Source organism: Indicator indicator, chromosome 21 (genome assembly GCF_027791375.1).
Source record: "Indicator indicator isolate 239-I01 chromosome 21, UM_Iind_1.1, whole genome shotgun sequence".
Classification (NCBI taxonomy): Eukaryota; Metazoa; Chordata; class Aves; order Piciformes; family Indicatoridae; genus Indicator; species Indicator indicator.
In genome coordinates this window covers 15,280,556-15,297,539 of record NC_072030.1, presented here as the reverse complement: position 1 = coordinate 15,297,539, position 16,984 = coordinate 15,280,556, and the positions used below count along the sequence as shown (strand labels likewise).

Below are 16,984 nucleotides of genomic sequence, written 5' to 3'. Positions count from 1 at the left end.
AGGGCAGTGGTGGAGTCCTCAGCCCTGGAGGTGTCTAGGAGTCACATAGATGTAGTGCTAAGGGATATAGCTTAGGCAGGACTAGTCAGTGCCAGGTTAATGATTGGACTTGATAATGTTGAAGGTCTTTTCCAATCTAGGCAATTCTGTGATTCTGTGGGATTACTGTAGGGGATATGTTGAAGGTCTTTTCCAATCTAGGCAATTCTGTGCCTGTGAAGCACCAGCAAGGATTAGCATCACTGTGAGCAGGGACCATCTGGAGAGAGCTGTGGATGGCTTCAAAGGAGGAACTTCATCAGTGTCATTTGAGTCTCAGCATAATTGTAGGTACATTAACGGTACCTGTAAATCACAAAGTGAATAAACCTAAATTGTTTCTCACATGCTTACAAGTTTGGCTGGATAAGGTACTAGTGTCCTGTGAGAGAGAGAAAATAAATGTCACTTATGTCAAAATCGGAAGAATATATGGTTAAATCTAAAAATAATGCTGAATTTTGGATTTCAGCAGCAGTATCTGCTTGCTCTCTTCGTTTTCTCTAACCATTCAAGTGTTCTGGACTATCTCCATGTGCCCAGCAATAGACTGTTACAGTCTTTCACTGTTAGAGATTCTCAAGTGTGAGTGCATTTCCCAGTTGCCTGGCTTTGCAGCATCAGGGACTGCTCTAGAAACGGAATGATGGTTGTCACCTGGGGGGGCTGATTGCAAACCTTTGCCATCAGCAATGACCCCTGAGTCAGTGAAGTGTGTAATTAGTACAGGTGTTCACTGGACAAACAAAAGCATTTTGAGGCACTGGGATTGTCTGCAAAGATTGAATTCATGTCATTTTCTACACATGGCAAGCTGCTTTGTCCAGCACAGATATACAAGCCCTAAACTAACTGTAGAATTATGAATAGCTTATAGTCACAATACATAAGGAGAGGAACCTTGTTTTGACCTCTTGCACTGTGCAGTCACTGTTACGGAAAGTTGTAGACTGTGTGTTTTTCATGTATAGTTCTTCCCAAATAATAGAATCACAGAATGGTTTGGGTTGGAAGGGACTTAAAGGTCATCTAGTCCCAAACCTCCTTCCATGGGCAGGGACACCTCCCACTACACCAGGTTGCTCAAAGCCTCATCCAGCCTGATCTTAAACACTATCAGGGATGAGACATCCACAGCTTCTCCAAGCAACCCATCCCAGTGTCTCAGCACCCTCATAGTAACGAATTTTCTCACAGAAGTCTTCCTCACAGTAAAGATCACTGGGAGCTGAGGGCGCTCAGAGTAAGGGAAGTGTTGAGCAGCTTGCAGCACTGCATCCCAAATGGGTTAGAGTAAGTTAGACCTATGTGAAATGTTCACCTAGAAAAGTTTCCCTGGAAAATGACCCTTGTTCCTAAGTGTCAGTGGTATGTGGAGAAACACTATGACTGCAATAAACCTCTTCCTTAGCCAGGTGCTGACTTTGCCATTGCACTCAATGCTCTGCTGCACTGCAGCAGGGAGGGGGGGAAGACAAGACCAAGAATCAAGACAAAGTGATATTTGTGATGATGTGCCTGTGTGTCTGCACATCATCTGCAGGCTGTGGATTTATTAGTTTTTCAGTCAGTGGAAGTGTTATATAAATAATGCCTATCAGAGTGGGTCACACGTGGGCTCCTCACTCGCACACGTACACTGCGAGCGCTCTGTCAGCCAGCGAGGAGTAAGTGCAACCAGATCTCCTCTGTCTTCCCTGTAACTCAGCTTTTACAAGACAGTGTCAGACACTTGTGTCATCCTGACAGCCCATGTCCCATCTAGAAAGATGCATTGGGGTGGTGGTTGTGGGGGTTTCAGGTGGTGCAGGTGCTGGTCCTGACTCAGCCATCGTTTTCTGCAGATTTGAGGCGAGGCATTTCACCTTCTGCTGTTTCCATCTCCTCAGCCATGAGTACTGAGTATCATAAAGCATTTTGAGGCTTGGAATTCATAAATAGAAACAGAGACACTCGGTATTTTTGTCATTTTTATTATTCCCACTGTTGTTCAGCATCTATCTGAAAACTTAGATATAATTTGAGAAGATTATTTCTTGATGTGGGAAGACTCTTGCTTGAATACAGACATCAGCAATGCAGGTACTATAAAGTAAAAGGAGCATCTTATACCCAAAAGGAACTGTGATGCTTGAGACTGAATTAAACTCCTTTTCTATTTCAGAGCAGATGTATCAGAGCTAAAATTGTTCACTAAATCACATAAAGCCGCATTTTGTTACTGATTTAGCAGGGCCTGGTGCAGCCCTTAATGGCAAGGGACTGAAGGGAGAGATCCAGCTACATATCCATGGTTCCTCCTTTGTACTGGCAGGAGGTGGGAGTGGAGAAGGGAAACATCATAGAGCTTTATGTGCAAGACTGTCACCACCTCTGCCTGAAGGATCTTCCAGTATTTCATCATGTCTAGACTCTATGTACTGTGTTATCTTGTGTAAACTGTGCTTCCTTTATCAAAGGATAAAATTACAAAGCCCAAATCCTTTCTGCTTTGAACAGTAACGATCATCATTATCTTAAGAATGAACAATCCAGGCTACTGCTTATGAACCAGAAGAATAGCAAGAGGTGGATGCACATCTAACATCTGGAGTTGGGCAGATCATTTAATCTTCAAGCTTGTCATGATGATTAATCAGCTAGGAAAGACTGTGAGCCTTTTGCTTCCACCACTGAGCAGTTGCTTACACTGCCAAGATGTCCACTTTTGAGTCATGGTTTACCAGTCTGAATAAATGCCCAGCCTGGCTGTATTCCTAGAAGTTATTGACAAAGAAAAGCACTAAGGATTTTTTTGTTGTCTTTGTCATCCATTAAATTTTTCAAACACATTGTTTTATCAGAAACATTTGTGTACTTTTGAAGTCATTAGAGCTAAAATGTTATAGAGAAGAGTCTTGATATTTTAACTGACTCAAAACCAGAGGGAAACCTGCAATGGAACCAATTTGGAAAGTTAACCCATGCAGAACTCGTTACCAGCAGCAGCCAAATGATCTGTCTTACAGTTTTCAAGTCAAGCCCTGAAAGTGTTAGGAAATTGGCTTAAAGCCATAAGGTTGTATTTAGGGGGGGGGGGAGGGGAATTTAAAAAAAAGAAAGAAACAAATATCAGAGTCTTTAAAATGTAGTTTCTGTGACCTTGCTGTACACAGAAGGTCTGTCTTCAAGGTTTCCTCCTCAGTGATGTGGGTTAGAAGCTCATTCTGGAAATTGAAGCTGGTATTTTCACATAGCTGGTTGACTTCAGAACTTGGAATTTAAAGGGGAAAAAAAAAAAAAGGTCTAAAACTACAAAATGCATAACAAAATAATCACTTCATTTCCCCCAAATTCAGCTGGCAGAGCTGCTGAACTCCTGCAGGCATAGTAATGACTTTGTATGACCCATGAAATTTGACTGAAAACCCTTCTTCGTTAGCAGTTGGTTGCCTTTGTTGCAGTTTTGCTCCTGGTATCCATAAGATCTCCTAGTTTGCCTTTATGAATAATACCATGACAGCCAACAAGCAGTTTCTTTTCCTTTGAAACATGGGTTTCCACTGGTCAATGTATGTTGCATTCTAGTCTGCTCACTGGTTGTTTGCTGGCTTGTGACTGATTGCATCTGCCTCCACTTTCTTGGTCAGTAAATGAGTGAAATGCAGTTTCAGGGTGTCCAAGGCAACTTGATTTCAGAGGGTGCAGATTATTTGCATTTCCTCTGGATTTCAGTGTTGTTGCGGTGGGGTTTTTTTTGATGGGCATTTTTATTTTTAGAGTGTTCTGAAGGAGATGTTTCTGAGGTTGTGATTTCTGCAGTTGGAAAGGCTGGGGGAGCAGAGCAGGCTCACAGACTTTTTATCACCAATAAATTTCACCTCTGATCTCTGCGCAGCCCCTGGGAATGAGAAGTGCCTTTGGAATTGTGTGTGGTTTTCTTTCGTTCCACTCAGCTTTCCCACTGAAATTTTTGTCTTGCATCTGTGTCTTTGTAAAGCTTAATGCAAGGGCAAAACAGGAGGCTGCTTCCTTTCTGAAGGGCAGGCTCAGGCACACAAGATCACAGCCCTGGTTTGCCATGTCCAGAACGGCTGCAAACCTTCCACCTTATTCATCACCAGGATTTCTAACCTTCAAATGCCATGGCCCATAAATGACTTCTCCATAATAATATTTATCAAAGTATTTCTGGTCTACTTATTCATGCAGCGCTTGTTCTCTAAAAATTTCTCTCGAAAGAATCTTTCTAAAGATTTTTTTTTTCTTTCTTTTGAAAACAAAATTCATGACCACATCAAACGGAGATTCATGTTGCCGTTGGTTTAATTACCAGCAGCCCTCAGGGAATCTCAAAACTCACTGTTGTTATAATTGCTTCTCTCCCTTCCCCTCCCCCTCTCCTTTCCCCCTTCCATTTCTGACTGCTGCAGAAGCCATTGTTTGGTTGTTAATTTCTGAAGCTAATTCTGAAGCTAATTTTAGGCACAAAGGAGTTTATGTCCTTTCTCCCCCCTCCCCCGTACAGTAACTGTCAAATCATAAACAAGAAGTAGATTCTGGATGCCAAAAAAACAAACAAACAAACAAAAAAAAAGGAACTGGCCAAAAATCTTTCTCTTGAAAAAACAGTTGAAGTAATCTTGGTTTTGATATTTTAAAGCAAAAAGCAGACGGTGGTGTCCTTCCCTACTTGTGCCATGCCATGAGATCAAATCCATACCTTGTGGATGTGTCTCACTTTCTGTCCCAACCAGAAAGCCCACTGCACCTATTCCTGTGGAAGAGCAGTGCAGATGCCTTGTTGGGTGAAGTGTGAAACCTAACATGAGCAGTGCTGACCTGACTCAACATGATACATGGCACATTTGCTTTCAAAAGAGCAGCACTCCCAAAGCTGGTTTGAATTAGGAAAAGTGTTTGAGAGAAAGAAAGGAAAGAGGGAACCGTTTCGTAGCAGGCATCTGAAAAATAACAGTTTGGAGGAAGGAGGAAAAACTGCCAGGCAAAACCTAACAGTTCAAGCTGAAAAAATGTATTTCTAGCACTGGGGATTGTGAGTGTAGGTCTTATTCTTTGTTTTCTTTAAAATAAAATCTTGGCAACTTCAGTGCATGCTATGGTGATCCAGGACGAGAACAGCTACTCAATGGTGACATTATCAGCAGTGCTCCAGCAAGAGGTTATTAGTCATAGTCCCAGTATCATAGGAGAGCCAGAGCCAAAGATTCAAGAAGCAAAACATTCCCCTTTGGAGAGAGGTCAAGATTAGGCCCTTTTGTTTTCTTTAATTGGTGAGGGTGGTAGGGGTGTTGGGTTGGTTTGAGGTTGTTTGGGGTTTGGGTTGTGGGGTTTTTTTTTGTGGAGAAGACTTTGGGATGTATTTTTACACTATTTGAGTCTTTTGCTGGTCTTTTTTTTTTTTCCTTTCTTTTTTTTTTTAACCCTAAAGTGTTGTAAATATATGCTACTGTTGCACAGTGGAAATGGGAACCTACAGCTAGGAGAAAGTTGTCTGATAGCCAAACTTCTGACAACAGAACTATGGAGCAATGTTTGGAGGGTGTACTGCTGTGATTAAACCAGCAGAAAGAGTCCTCCAGAGGCAAGTACCACAGGGAGTTTTCTTCACATCTGTGGAACTAAAGCATCTGAAATATGAGTGCCTGTTAGCTAAACAGTGAGACTTTCTCTCGTCTGCAGATAGGTACCAGGGTGCTCAACCAGAAGGACTCAAGGTAGTAATGTTTTGCTGAACAGGAAGGTGATTGGGAAAGAGAGCACAAGCAGTTTTCCCAAGTTCTGTCACATCAGAATGCAGAGAAGTGCTTTGAAGTTTTCTGTGAGATCTGAAGATCTGCCCAGATTGGGAGAAAAGATTGTTAAGGTTTTGTTAGAGCTTCTGCTCCCAAGTTGAAGGTGTTTAGTGTATCTGGAGGTGGGCTGTAAACTTTCCTGCCTTGGTTTTCCCCTCTCTGTGCTAGCAATAACAGTATGGATCTACTGGAGTGGTCTGCTGTGGAGGTGCTCAAAGGGTCATGCTGTGCTTTGGCTAGAAGATGCACTAATAGCCACCATTTATTCTAGAACTATCTGCAAAGCATTCATTCATAGAATCATTTTGGTTGAAAGAGACCTTTAAGATCACTGACTCCAACCATTAACCCAGCACTTCCAGGTCACCACTAAACCATGTCCCTCAGCACCACGTCTACACGACTTTTCAATTCCCCCAGGGATGAGGACTCCATCACTTCATGTCTGGGCAGCCTGTTCCAGGGCTTGACAGCCCTTTTGGGGAAGAAATTCTTTCTGAAGTCCAACCTAAATCTCCCCCAGTGCAACCTGAGACTGTTTCTTGTCTTGCTGCTTGTTACTTGGAAGAAAAGACCAACTCCCACCTCACTCCTACCTCCTTTCAGGTGTTGCATAAAGAGAAGTTTTTGTTTTTTTTTCCCTGGTTTCTTTGATGAATACTTCCCTTATATTTTTTCTTATCTCAAGCCTGCTTGACATCCACCATAAGACTAGATTTCAATGTCATCATAATTTGGGAAACTGTTTATGATGATGGTGCTAGATTGAAGTCCAGCATATTTTTGTGGATGGATAAACTTCTCATACTTTTGGTATCATTGATTCACTTATAAGGAAAGAACCCCTCTCTTCTTGCCAGCTTGTGTCTTATTTTTAAATGGAGATGGAAGACAGTTGTGTCTGGTCACAGAGTTATTATTTCCTGAAGGTGGGGCTACAGTAAATGAAGATAAGCAAATTCTTCTAAAATCCAGAGTATTCAGTTAATAGGAAAGGGGAATATTATCTTCTGTAGTAGCTTCTGATAAAAGTTGTATTAGAGACAAGACCCTAAACTTCACTTTCCTGGCTTCATGCAAGGAGAGAAAAACATTCCAAGCTCCCTTGTTCATCTACTGGTACTCTGTTAGTTTAGAGGAAAGGGTTAAAAAAATACATATCTGACCTTTTGTAATACTTTAGAGGGAAAAAAAAATGCTGTGTCCTGAGGCAGTGCTGGGCCAAAGACTGTAGCTTTTGGACACTGTCCTAACTCGAAAATTTCCATGTGTTTTAAGTCTTGTCTCATTTATCTACTAGAGTCAACCACAAATTTTAATTGCTTGGCTCTAGCCCTGTGGATGCCAAAACGCTCCACGGGTGTTGTGCACATCTGGGTGCACACTCATGGCTGCCAGGACTGGCCTGGGAGCTTAGGAGCCATGAGAGGGGCTTCAAAGCCCACATCTACATCTGCTGCTGAAGATTGTCAGGAAGAGATGATTTCCAATGGTTTGGGTGTTTTAAGTAAGCCAAACATTTTGGCAAGAAGTTGTTCACAGCCACAAGAAAAGCACTAAAGCAAGGCCACCATTCTCAGCTCTCTGTTCTCAAGTCACAGCCATATCTAGTCTCTGCTTCTTAACAGCTCCCTCAACTACATCCATTAGGGTCCTCATTTCTGCCTTGCCATTTTAGGTCATCCTTTTACAATTTTTTTTTTTTTTTTACCTTCAGGGCTTTCTGAATCCTCTTCACTTCTAAATCAAGCACTGCTCCAAAAGTTTTCCACTGTTTGAGGTCTTGCACTCTGCAACAGTCCATGGCCAGGTATATTCCACTCTCCTGCAACCTAATTTGTTGGTTTCCCAGTGTCCTAATGACCTCCTTGTTAGAAGGAGAGGTACATATTCATCTTACCTTGCTTCATTTAGTCAAGCAGCAAGTTACAGGCAGATAATTTTAGGAAGGTGACATGAAAACTAACTCAATCTCTGTGTTTGTAACTTTTGGGTTCTATTTGTTTCTCATAATTTTTAAGATCTTCAAGGAATGAGGATGATGAAGGGACTGGAGCACTGCCTGAGAGGCTGAGAGATTTGGGGTTTTTTAGTCTGGAGAAGAGAAGACTGAGAAGAGGTTTAATAAATGATTATAAATATCTGAGGGCTGGGTGTCAAGAGGAAGGGGACAGGCTCTGCTCACTTGCTCCTTGTGACAGGACAATGGGCAGTGGGTATAAACTACAGCACAGGAGGTTCCACCTCCACATGAGGAGGAACTTCCTCACTGTGAGGGTCACAGAGCACTGGAACAGGCTGCCCAGAGAGGTTGTGGAGTCTCCTTCTCTGGAGGCTTTCAAGACCCATCTGGATGTGTTCCTGTGCAACCTGCACTGGGTTCTGTGGTCCTGCTCTGGCAGGGGGGTTGGACTCCATGATCTCTGGAGGTCCCTTCCAACCCCTAACATCCTGTGATCCTGTGACTTGCTTTCCTATGTAAGCACACCATCTGTTGTTGCCACTTCTTTGCTAGCCTCATTTGATAGTTTCTCTTGCATCTGAAATTTTGCCTTCTGTTGATCTACAGCATTGATTCAGACAGGGATCATGAGCTCTAAGTGGTGGGAAATAGTCAAAGATAGCTGTGAAGGTTTCCCTTTTATTGTATCTTCAGCTGGTGCTGTTCCTGAAGGCTGTATCTTCCTTTTCCTGTGGAGAATAATGGCAATATCATAAGAGGCAGTTATTTGGTAGCATACATGCTGTACTTTCTATTATGTTATTTATTTAATCACATACTACTAAAGTGGCTTTTTCATACCAGTTTTCAGGTTTTGACCTGTCAGAGCATGTCTCTTTCTATTGCTGGTTTCAAACAGAATTCAAAGGAGGTGTCTAATCTGAAAAATGACATTCTGGTCATGATCTACAGTCTTCTAAGGATCATGAAAATCCACATGAAAGAGATGGAGCTGAGGGAATAGTTAACCAGAGATGTCATATCTCCAGAACCTTTGAGGAAGCTTAGAGAAAAAGATGTTTTTCTTTGGGGAAAAGGACATTTGGAAAGGAAAAATAATTATCTGCAGTATAGTTGTTCGCTTATCAAAATTACTTTCCCAATTATAATGGAAAGAAAGAATGCATAAATCAACCCTGTCATTTCCCCCTCATTTCCTACAGCAGCTGGTTCCCTAGAGCTTGTACTGCACAACCAGGGCAAAATTCTTCACAACAAGCAAAAATCACTTGAAAATGCCACAAGTGTAGTGGTGGTGGAATGGTCCCTTGCTGGTGTTACCAGTTTGTTTTACTTTTCAGTGTAATTAAGAAAAATGTGTGACAAAAGTGGGTTCCTATGTGGTGCATCAGGATTTTTTTTTCCTGCCCTTTCTAATCACAGTTCACTGATATCAAGGTAACTTCTGGGGAACTGGAGTCAGTGACTAGCTTACAAATCCTGGTTGTTTCTGAGCTCTGACCCTGACTCAATAAATCAGAAGTTTCTTCCCAGTCCTACATCACCTTCTGCTGAAAGCACAAGCAGCACAGCCTGGTTGCTGGTGAATTTTCAGCAGCAATTCAAGGGTTAGTACTACAAAAAAAAAAAAAAAAAAAAAAAAAGGGCCTTTTTACACTTCTGAAATGCGTAGGCGAAATATTTTACTCTAAAAATACAAAGTAAGATGAGACCAGCAACAGTCTCAGTTTACTGAGTAAACAGAGCCATTTTTAGCATCTCAAGGAGAGGGAGAGATTGGCACTGAGGGCTTTCCACAAGAGAGCTGATTTTGGGACACAGTGTGTAGCAAGCACCTTCCTTTCCAAAGATGCTTTTCTGTCTCAAAATTATCCATGTTATTTGTCAGTTAAGACTGTGCTTACAGTGTTCATGGTATATTTTCTTTGACTAGAAAGTGACTTGTCACATGTGACCCTCAAAACCTGATAATTTGTTCCTCAGAAGTACAGCCTTTCTATTTTTTCTAGTGATGAGTAATCTTGTAGTAGAGTGTTTTCCCACAGGCTCCACTTCCTCTGTCCGCCCCCCAGACACTGCCTGCATACTCCCTTCTTTGGCCAGCTCTCAAGAGAAAGTGCAGACAGTCTGGAGAGAAAATCTTCCTTCAGGCAGATTACATTCTCCTATAAACACCTCAGCAGTGGGTTAGAACCTCCAGCAAAACTGCTGCCTATCTCTGGCAACAACATAAACACATCAAAGCCAGCAGCTCTGATAAGGGAATTTGCAGGAATCTGGCATCTTGGGTATTGTAAATGGAAGGAAGACTCTTTCCATGATTTTTGAAGGATCATGTACCTGGAGAAACTGTCTTTAATAATACTGAAATTGTTGGTCTCTCCTGCCACTATTATAGTTTTAGAGCAAAGTTTAAACCAAATCCTCTATGAAGATGCTCATACATATCCCTGAGCTTCTCTAGAAACCCACTCCTGACATCATGTTTGCTCCTCTCCACAGGGCCCTCAAAAATAAAGCACTGACTGTTAGAAATACTGAGATACCAAAATGCAGAGGGACTTGGAAAGAGGAGGAGCCAGGGAAGCTACTCTCTGAAGCTTCCTCAAATATTCTCAAGAACTTCAATAGGATGGATGCCACCAAAGAAAAAAGTGATTTATAACAACACTTTCACTCCTTCACTTGCTGTTTTTTTAGTACCACTTGATACTGATACCTTCTTTCATATCATGGCTACTAACAGATATCATAAGTTCTGGAATGTTTTTTTGGCTCTTACCTTTTCTTCATCTGAGTCACCAGTGGGCCAAATGCTGATTTTGTGAACAGAGAGGAGATTTTGGTGTGGTTTTCTGAGACAGAAATCTTGCTTATTACATTACTGACCAGTAAACACATGAGGGACTCTGTACAACACCGCTTATGGTGAGACACAGGTGAGGAAAGCATCATTTTCTTTCCCTAGAAGTTTGCCACACTGCAGAGTAATGAGATCCTCCTTGTTATCAGGCCACCAGGAGGGATAAGTACTTGAGGATCTCCTGAACCAGCTGGGAAGTTATTTGGAAGAAGCTCCTTAAAGAATTAGTTCACTTCGAACTAAAATGTGGCACCCTAAGGATTGAGCTCCAGTCAGGGTAGCAGACTTGGGAGTCTGATGCTGGAAAAGCAGCTGAAATTTTCCTTTATCATGGTTTCATTCAGCCAAGTGTTGCCTGTGTTCTGGTTTTCCTCTTCTCTTTTAGCAGCTTCACACTCTGCTTTCTGTGTTAGGAACAAGCACAGTCCCCCTGAACAACATCTCTTGATTAAGCACAAATTATTTGGTTAACCAGTCAACAGTGTTAAGAACACAGGTAGTTACAAACCACCAACTGTCCAAAGGGTCTCTGATTTTTACCCTTAGTGATTTACTTTTGAAATCTCTGAGAGTGAGAATCTAGTCCAACCCTCCTGCAGTACACAGAGACATCCCCACCTAGATCAGGTTGCTCAGAGCCCTCAACAAGCCTGACCTTGAACATCTCCATGGATGGGGCCTCCACCACCTCCCTGGGCCACCTGTTCCAGTGTTCCACCATCCTCATAGTAAAGAACTTCCTCCTAATGTCCAATCTAAATCTACCCTGCTCTAGTTTCAAACCATTGCCACTTGTCCTAGTGCTACCTGCCTTTGTAAATAGTGCCTCCCCAGCATTCTTCATCACAAGAACAGTCTTGTCTTGTTTACTGACACCTCCAAGGAATGCTTTTGATACCCTTGTAAAAGCTGGCATGTCACTTTTATATCCCATTGTAGAGGACTGGCTCCTGAAAACTTGACCTAAGAGGACCTTGTGGTTCATAGGACCTACAACATCACCACCAGTCTGTTGCATGGGGTGTCAGAACAGATGTGTGCCCCTGTGACTTTTTAGGGACAGCAAAAATCTATCCTGTAGCATAACTACAATTCTTCACCATGTCCCCTTTAAGACTTGTGCTCTAGTCTTTCATTCTCTGTGAAGATCTGTTTGTGTTTGTTGTTTCTTTTTTTCCAGTGCCCTGCTCGGATGGGATTGCTTTGTTCATTTCCAAGCGCTAAATTCAAAGCTTGTTTCAGTCTGCTGCTCTCCATCTGTGCTCAATCTATGATCCTTGGATCTTTTCCTTAAATTAAAAAAAAAAAATTAAAAAAAAAAACTTATCTCAGAGGATGGAAAAATCTTGTTTTCATACCACGTTTCAGCAAGGCTTAGGAGTAACCGTGGTGTGTAATTTCTGAAGAGTTTCAAACGCTGCTTCCTCTGCCCAACAGCAATAAAATACAAAGGAAAATTATTTGCATATAAAGAATTTGATCATCCAAACATCATGCTTCTAATGAAACATAAATCAGCTAGAAAGAGCTTACTTAATTTTTCCTAAAAGAAACAAATCAATCTGAGTTATTTTTTTATGTAATTAACGCTGTTTGCTGTTTTAAGTGGAGGGATCAGAGTTGTCCAAAGCAGTTAAGATTAGAGCAACATCAGCAGATTTTCTGTTTGCTTTACTTTTATTCATTCTGGCATGGCAGCTAATTTCTAATCAAGTAAATGTGTTTGCAAGCATGATTCAGGGGAGTTGATACACTTCTCCATGCTAAGTGCACAGAGCTAGTTTAATGAAAAGGGTATTGCACATGATGACATTTTTCTAGTGGGTATAATTATCTCTGCAGCAAACAAGTGGATGATGTATTTCAGGATGTGTGCTTGGATGATGACAGGCAGATAGAATCATAGAGTCACTGAGGTTGGAAAAGACCTCTAAGATCATCAAATCCCAACAGCACTATGCCACTCAACTATGTTCCAAAGTTCCAGGTTTACATGTTTTATGAACACCTCCAGAAATGGCAACTCCACCACCTTCCTGGGCAGCCTATTCCAATGCCTGACCACTCTTTCAGCAAAGAATTTTTTTCTAATGTCCAGTCTAATCCTCCTCTGGTGCAACTTGAGGCCATTTCCTCCTGTTCTATCACTTGTACTTGGGAGAAGAGACTGACCACCAGACTGGACATACTAATACACCAGCAAGCTTTTTGTACCTAAGAGGACACTGCTAACAGTAGAATTTGCCTTCTGGTGGTTTTTACATCTGTCTTTAAGATGGCTCACACTTTAAGCAGGCACCCCTTCTTCCTGAGGATGGAGCCCATCAGCCCATCACCACCTTATTTGCAAATGTCATCTCTTGTGATCAGCCCCAGGAAGCATGAGCAGAGCAATGGACAGGAATCCAGTTTGCTCCTTCCCCTGTGGTGTCTGAAGAATGTGTTACTCGTTGGGACTGGTGATTCAGTCCAAAAATTGATCCAAAGCCTGATGAAGTCACTGGAAGTCTTTGACTGCCAAAGCCTACCACTGACTTCAGCATGTCTTACATCAAGCCCTTCATGGTGCAGAGCTCCCTGGGAAATGGTTTGCTTCATTGGAAAGCAAAACTGCTTAAACAACAGTTAAAGGCAATTAGCTATCTGGACCTCCCTGACAAAACTTTATGGCTTCAGAGCCCTACCCCAATAAGCAGGAGCATGGAAGACAAAGGTATTTACTTTTTCTCTCCCATGGCTGGGCTCAATAGCAATTAGCTTCTGCCTGTGCTTCTGTGGGCCTCCTGCACTCCACAGCTGCAGCAGCCAAACCTTGTTGCCCAGAAAAAAAATTATCCAATTATCTCTGGGAATTTATTTCCCAGCAAGAATATTCACATCTCACTTCTCTCCAGTACTTCATCACCAAGATGCACAGCTGTTGAAGGGCTATCCAGATCTCAGTCCAATCTGCTGTCAGGTTCAATAGCTCATCACTGCAAGAGTTTCAGAAATGAACATTTTCCAGATACATCTTCAGTCTGTGTTTCCCCTGGTAAGCCTGCTTGGAATCACAAATTAAGAAATATATGTATAAATCCTCTGGTTGGTGTAAAATAATTGGCAAAAAGGCTTGGTAAAGTTGTCCTTGGAACTCTGGAGATAGCCTTTTGTCTGCACTCTTCCACTGCAGACCTTCCAGTGCAGCTGTCTCAGCCAGCCAGTGATTGATGGTCAGTGGGGGGTGGAGGGATGAGATATTTCTGCAGGCTTTGCTAACACTGGTCTCTAGCATCATGGGTTTGCCATCTGTGATGGGCACCATTTGGGCAAAGTGTGCCTTCCCTTTTTTAAGGGAGTCAGCAAATAGTGCTGAAATGAAAACCGGATGATCTGCTCCGTTTCTTTCCATCTGCACCTCCTGCTAGAAATCTTGAACTTATGTGTTCTTCAGCTTCCTCATTTGAAGAATCTCATCTTTCAACAGCCATTTCCATCCAGAATTACTCGTGTTTCATGTACCATCTAGGGTGCTTTGCCTAATGTTTTCAAAACCAGCTGCAAAGTATAAATCTCCAGCACCTCATATTTTTAAATCACTCTATCTGCTTCCCTACCAGTTGTACAAAGTGTTTGGGGGAAAAAAAAAAAAGAAAAAAAACCCCAAACCCAGCGTTTTCTCTACGGTAGAAAAACATTTTAGTCCCTGCTGAAATCCTCAAGGTTTGTTGATGTTCTGCTCAGCCTTACTGTCTCTTACTATCCTGTGTGATACTTGGATGGTAGCCAGGCACATATAAATTGCTCCCACTCATGCTCTCACTGGCGGGTTTATGTGCCTTTCACTACTTTCTAGCAGATATTTTAGGCAGCAATTTATTCCTATCACGTTGGTGGGGGTGGGGGGGTTTCTGCTTACTTTCTTTTGCCTTTTTAAAATGCATTACATCTTTTTTTTTTTTTTTTTGCCTAGAATTTACTTAGTGTTTTAGGCTCCCTGTGGATCAGTGGGTCAGAGACTACAACGGCAAAACTGAGGCTTGTAGCAGGGGGTAGGAGACTGCACAGTGGATTCTTGCTTCCCAGTTTTAATGCTTGCCATGCCAAGGGGTAGAGAGTGGGCAGGACTTTGAAGCTGGAAGTGCCCATCTTCCCCTTGGGACATCTCACTGAGTGCATTGGAGTCAGCACATAGAGGAGACTTCCCATGCTAAGTAAAATGAATGATGCAGGTTGCTTCTTGTGTGGAAAATGCAAGAAACTAGAGACTGAGTCTGTAGTGCTCCTACAAACACTTTATTCTTGATTTTCCTCTTGAGTACCACAAATGTACACCAAGTAGTGTCTAATTTTTGGGCAAATCAACAGGATAGCTTCTATTATGTATCCTGATTTTTCATTATATTTTCTCCTAAAGATTAGAAGAAAGCAGAAAAAGAAAAAAAATTAAAAGAAAAAAAATAATTACATAATTTAAGGAGCTTCAGCTCTCAGGCCCCCAGCATTAGATAGTTATGGAGCTGTCAAAGCAGGTCCAGAGGAGGCCACAAAGATAATCAGAGGTCTGGAGCACCTCTGCTGTGAGGACAAGCTGAGAGAGTTGGGGTTCAACAGCCTGAAGAAGAGAAGGCTGAAGGGAGATCTTCTTGTGGCCTTTCAGTACTCAAAGGAGACCTACAGGAAAGCTGGGGAGGGAGCCTTCATCAGGGAGTGTGGTGACAGGATGAGGGTTAGCAGTCTTAAACTGAAAGATTTAGATTAGATATTAGGAAGAAATTCTTTACTGTGAGGGTGGTGAGACACTGGCACTGCTTGCCTCAAGGAGCTGTGGATGTCACCTCCCTGGAGGTGTTCAAGACCAGGCTGGATGGGGCTTTGAGCAGCCTAGCCTGGTGGAAAGGGTCCTTGTCCATGGCAGGTGGGTTGGAACTAGATGATCTTTAAGGTCCCTCCCAAGCCAAACCAGGCAGAAGAAAATGAGCATTGTGGTTTAGAGCTGAACTTTCCCCTGCAGCTGTCATTCATCTTAGAAGAGCTTCTGACTTACTGTGAATTGTGTCACCCAAGTGGCAATCCTGGTGCACTGTGTCCTTGTGGGAGGAGAGTGTAAAACTGCATCACACCCCACTCCCAGCCCTTGCCACAGCCCCCAGCTCCTGCTCTACCCTGACAGCAGCCAAAATTCTTGTGGGCATTTTGTGACCTGGGCTGGAAATTGGGAACAAATAGAGAGCATCAGTCAGACCTCGTTTGGAATTGGTGAGGTCACTGCAATTGGAGCAGATACTTACTGGAGTATATTGATGTCATTAAGGCATATAAATGTTGGAAGCTTACCATGGTTTCAAAAGAATATGGAGACAATCATAACAAACCCCCACAGAAACTGTGCTGGGAGTTAATTCTCCATCCCAGCAGATCTCTTTAATAGCCTATTTGTCATGTGTCCATCCAGGTACAAAATGAGTGTCAAAGCACATACCAAAGGTATTAACAGGCCTGTCCTCATCCAGCTCTGACCAACTGCAATAAATATCTGATGCTCTGATGACTGGTAATTCTGTGGTGTCCTCCTGGAGGCTGTCATCATCCTCAGGAAGAAGAAACCTCATTTGCATCGCATTTGTCTCAGCCGGTGTGCTGCAATTTTCTCACGTGCTGCTTCTAAACAAACCTTCCCTCGGCCTTTGCAGGTTACACAGATGGACCAGAAGCTGAACCTCATTACAGATATGCTGCATCATCTGGTTTCCCGTCAGCAGGGGGATCAAGGGAACAACAGATCCTCTCAGAAAGGCAGCAGCGTCGGTTCGGATCTTTTCCTCCCTAACAACTCCCTGCCGACCTACGAGCAGCTGACGGTGCCCAGAAGAAACGAAGACGACGTGTCCTGAGGTGGTCTAAGTCTGGGTTGGGTTTTTCCCACCTTTCTCCTCTGGACTGGGTTCTTCCCCACCTTTCTCCTTTCAAAGGGACTGAATGTTGAGAACCTGGAAGGAATTAAGTCCATCGTCCATCCAAGGGGTGACTGCTGTAGCCAAACCACTAGTCTCAAACACACTCTTCTAAAGCCACTTGTAGTAGTCCAAGGATTGCCAAGCTGTCTTCTACCAGGGAAAACCTGCTGAGGCTCCACATTGATTTTTGTTCATGAACAAATGATCACAACTCATTATTCCTCAGAAAGATCAAAATGCTGTAAAAACAGGCAAAACAGCCAGGGTTTAGAGCTCCTTTGATGATAATAATAACAGTAATAATAATATTCTAATAATACTTGAACTTAGGTGGAGAAAAAAAAAAGAGTGCATTCTGGTTATGGATCTGCAGCTAGCAATATAGCTA

At 42.5% G+C, this 16,984-nt stretch overlaps 1 protein-coding gene across 1 annotated transcript in view; it reads left to right on the top strand.

Annotated features, from left to right (window-relative positions):
• The window catches only part of KCNQ1 (potassium voltage-gated channel subfamily Q member 1), a 350,807-nt gene extending 334,274 nt beyond the window's left edge, over window positions 1-16,533 (top strand). Inside the window, exon 18 of the mRNA XM_054390363.1 lies at window positions 16,333-16,533. Coding sequence (XP_054246338.1) covers window positions 16,333-16,533 — 201 coding nt within the window. The remainder of the gene's footprint in view (window positions 1-16,332) is intronic.
• Window positions 16,534-16,984: the final 451 nt, after the last annotated feature.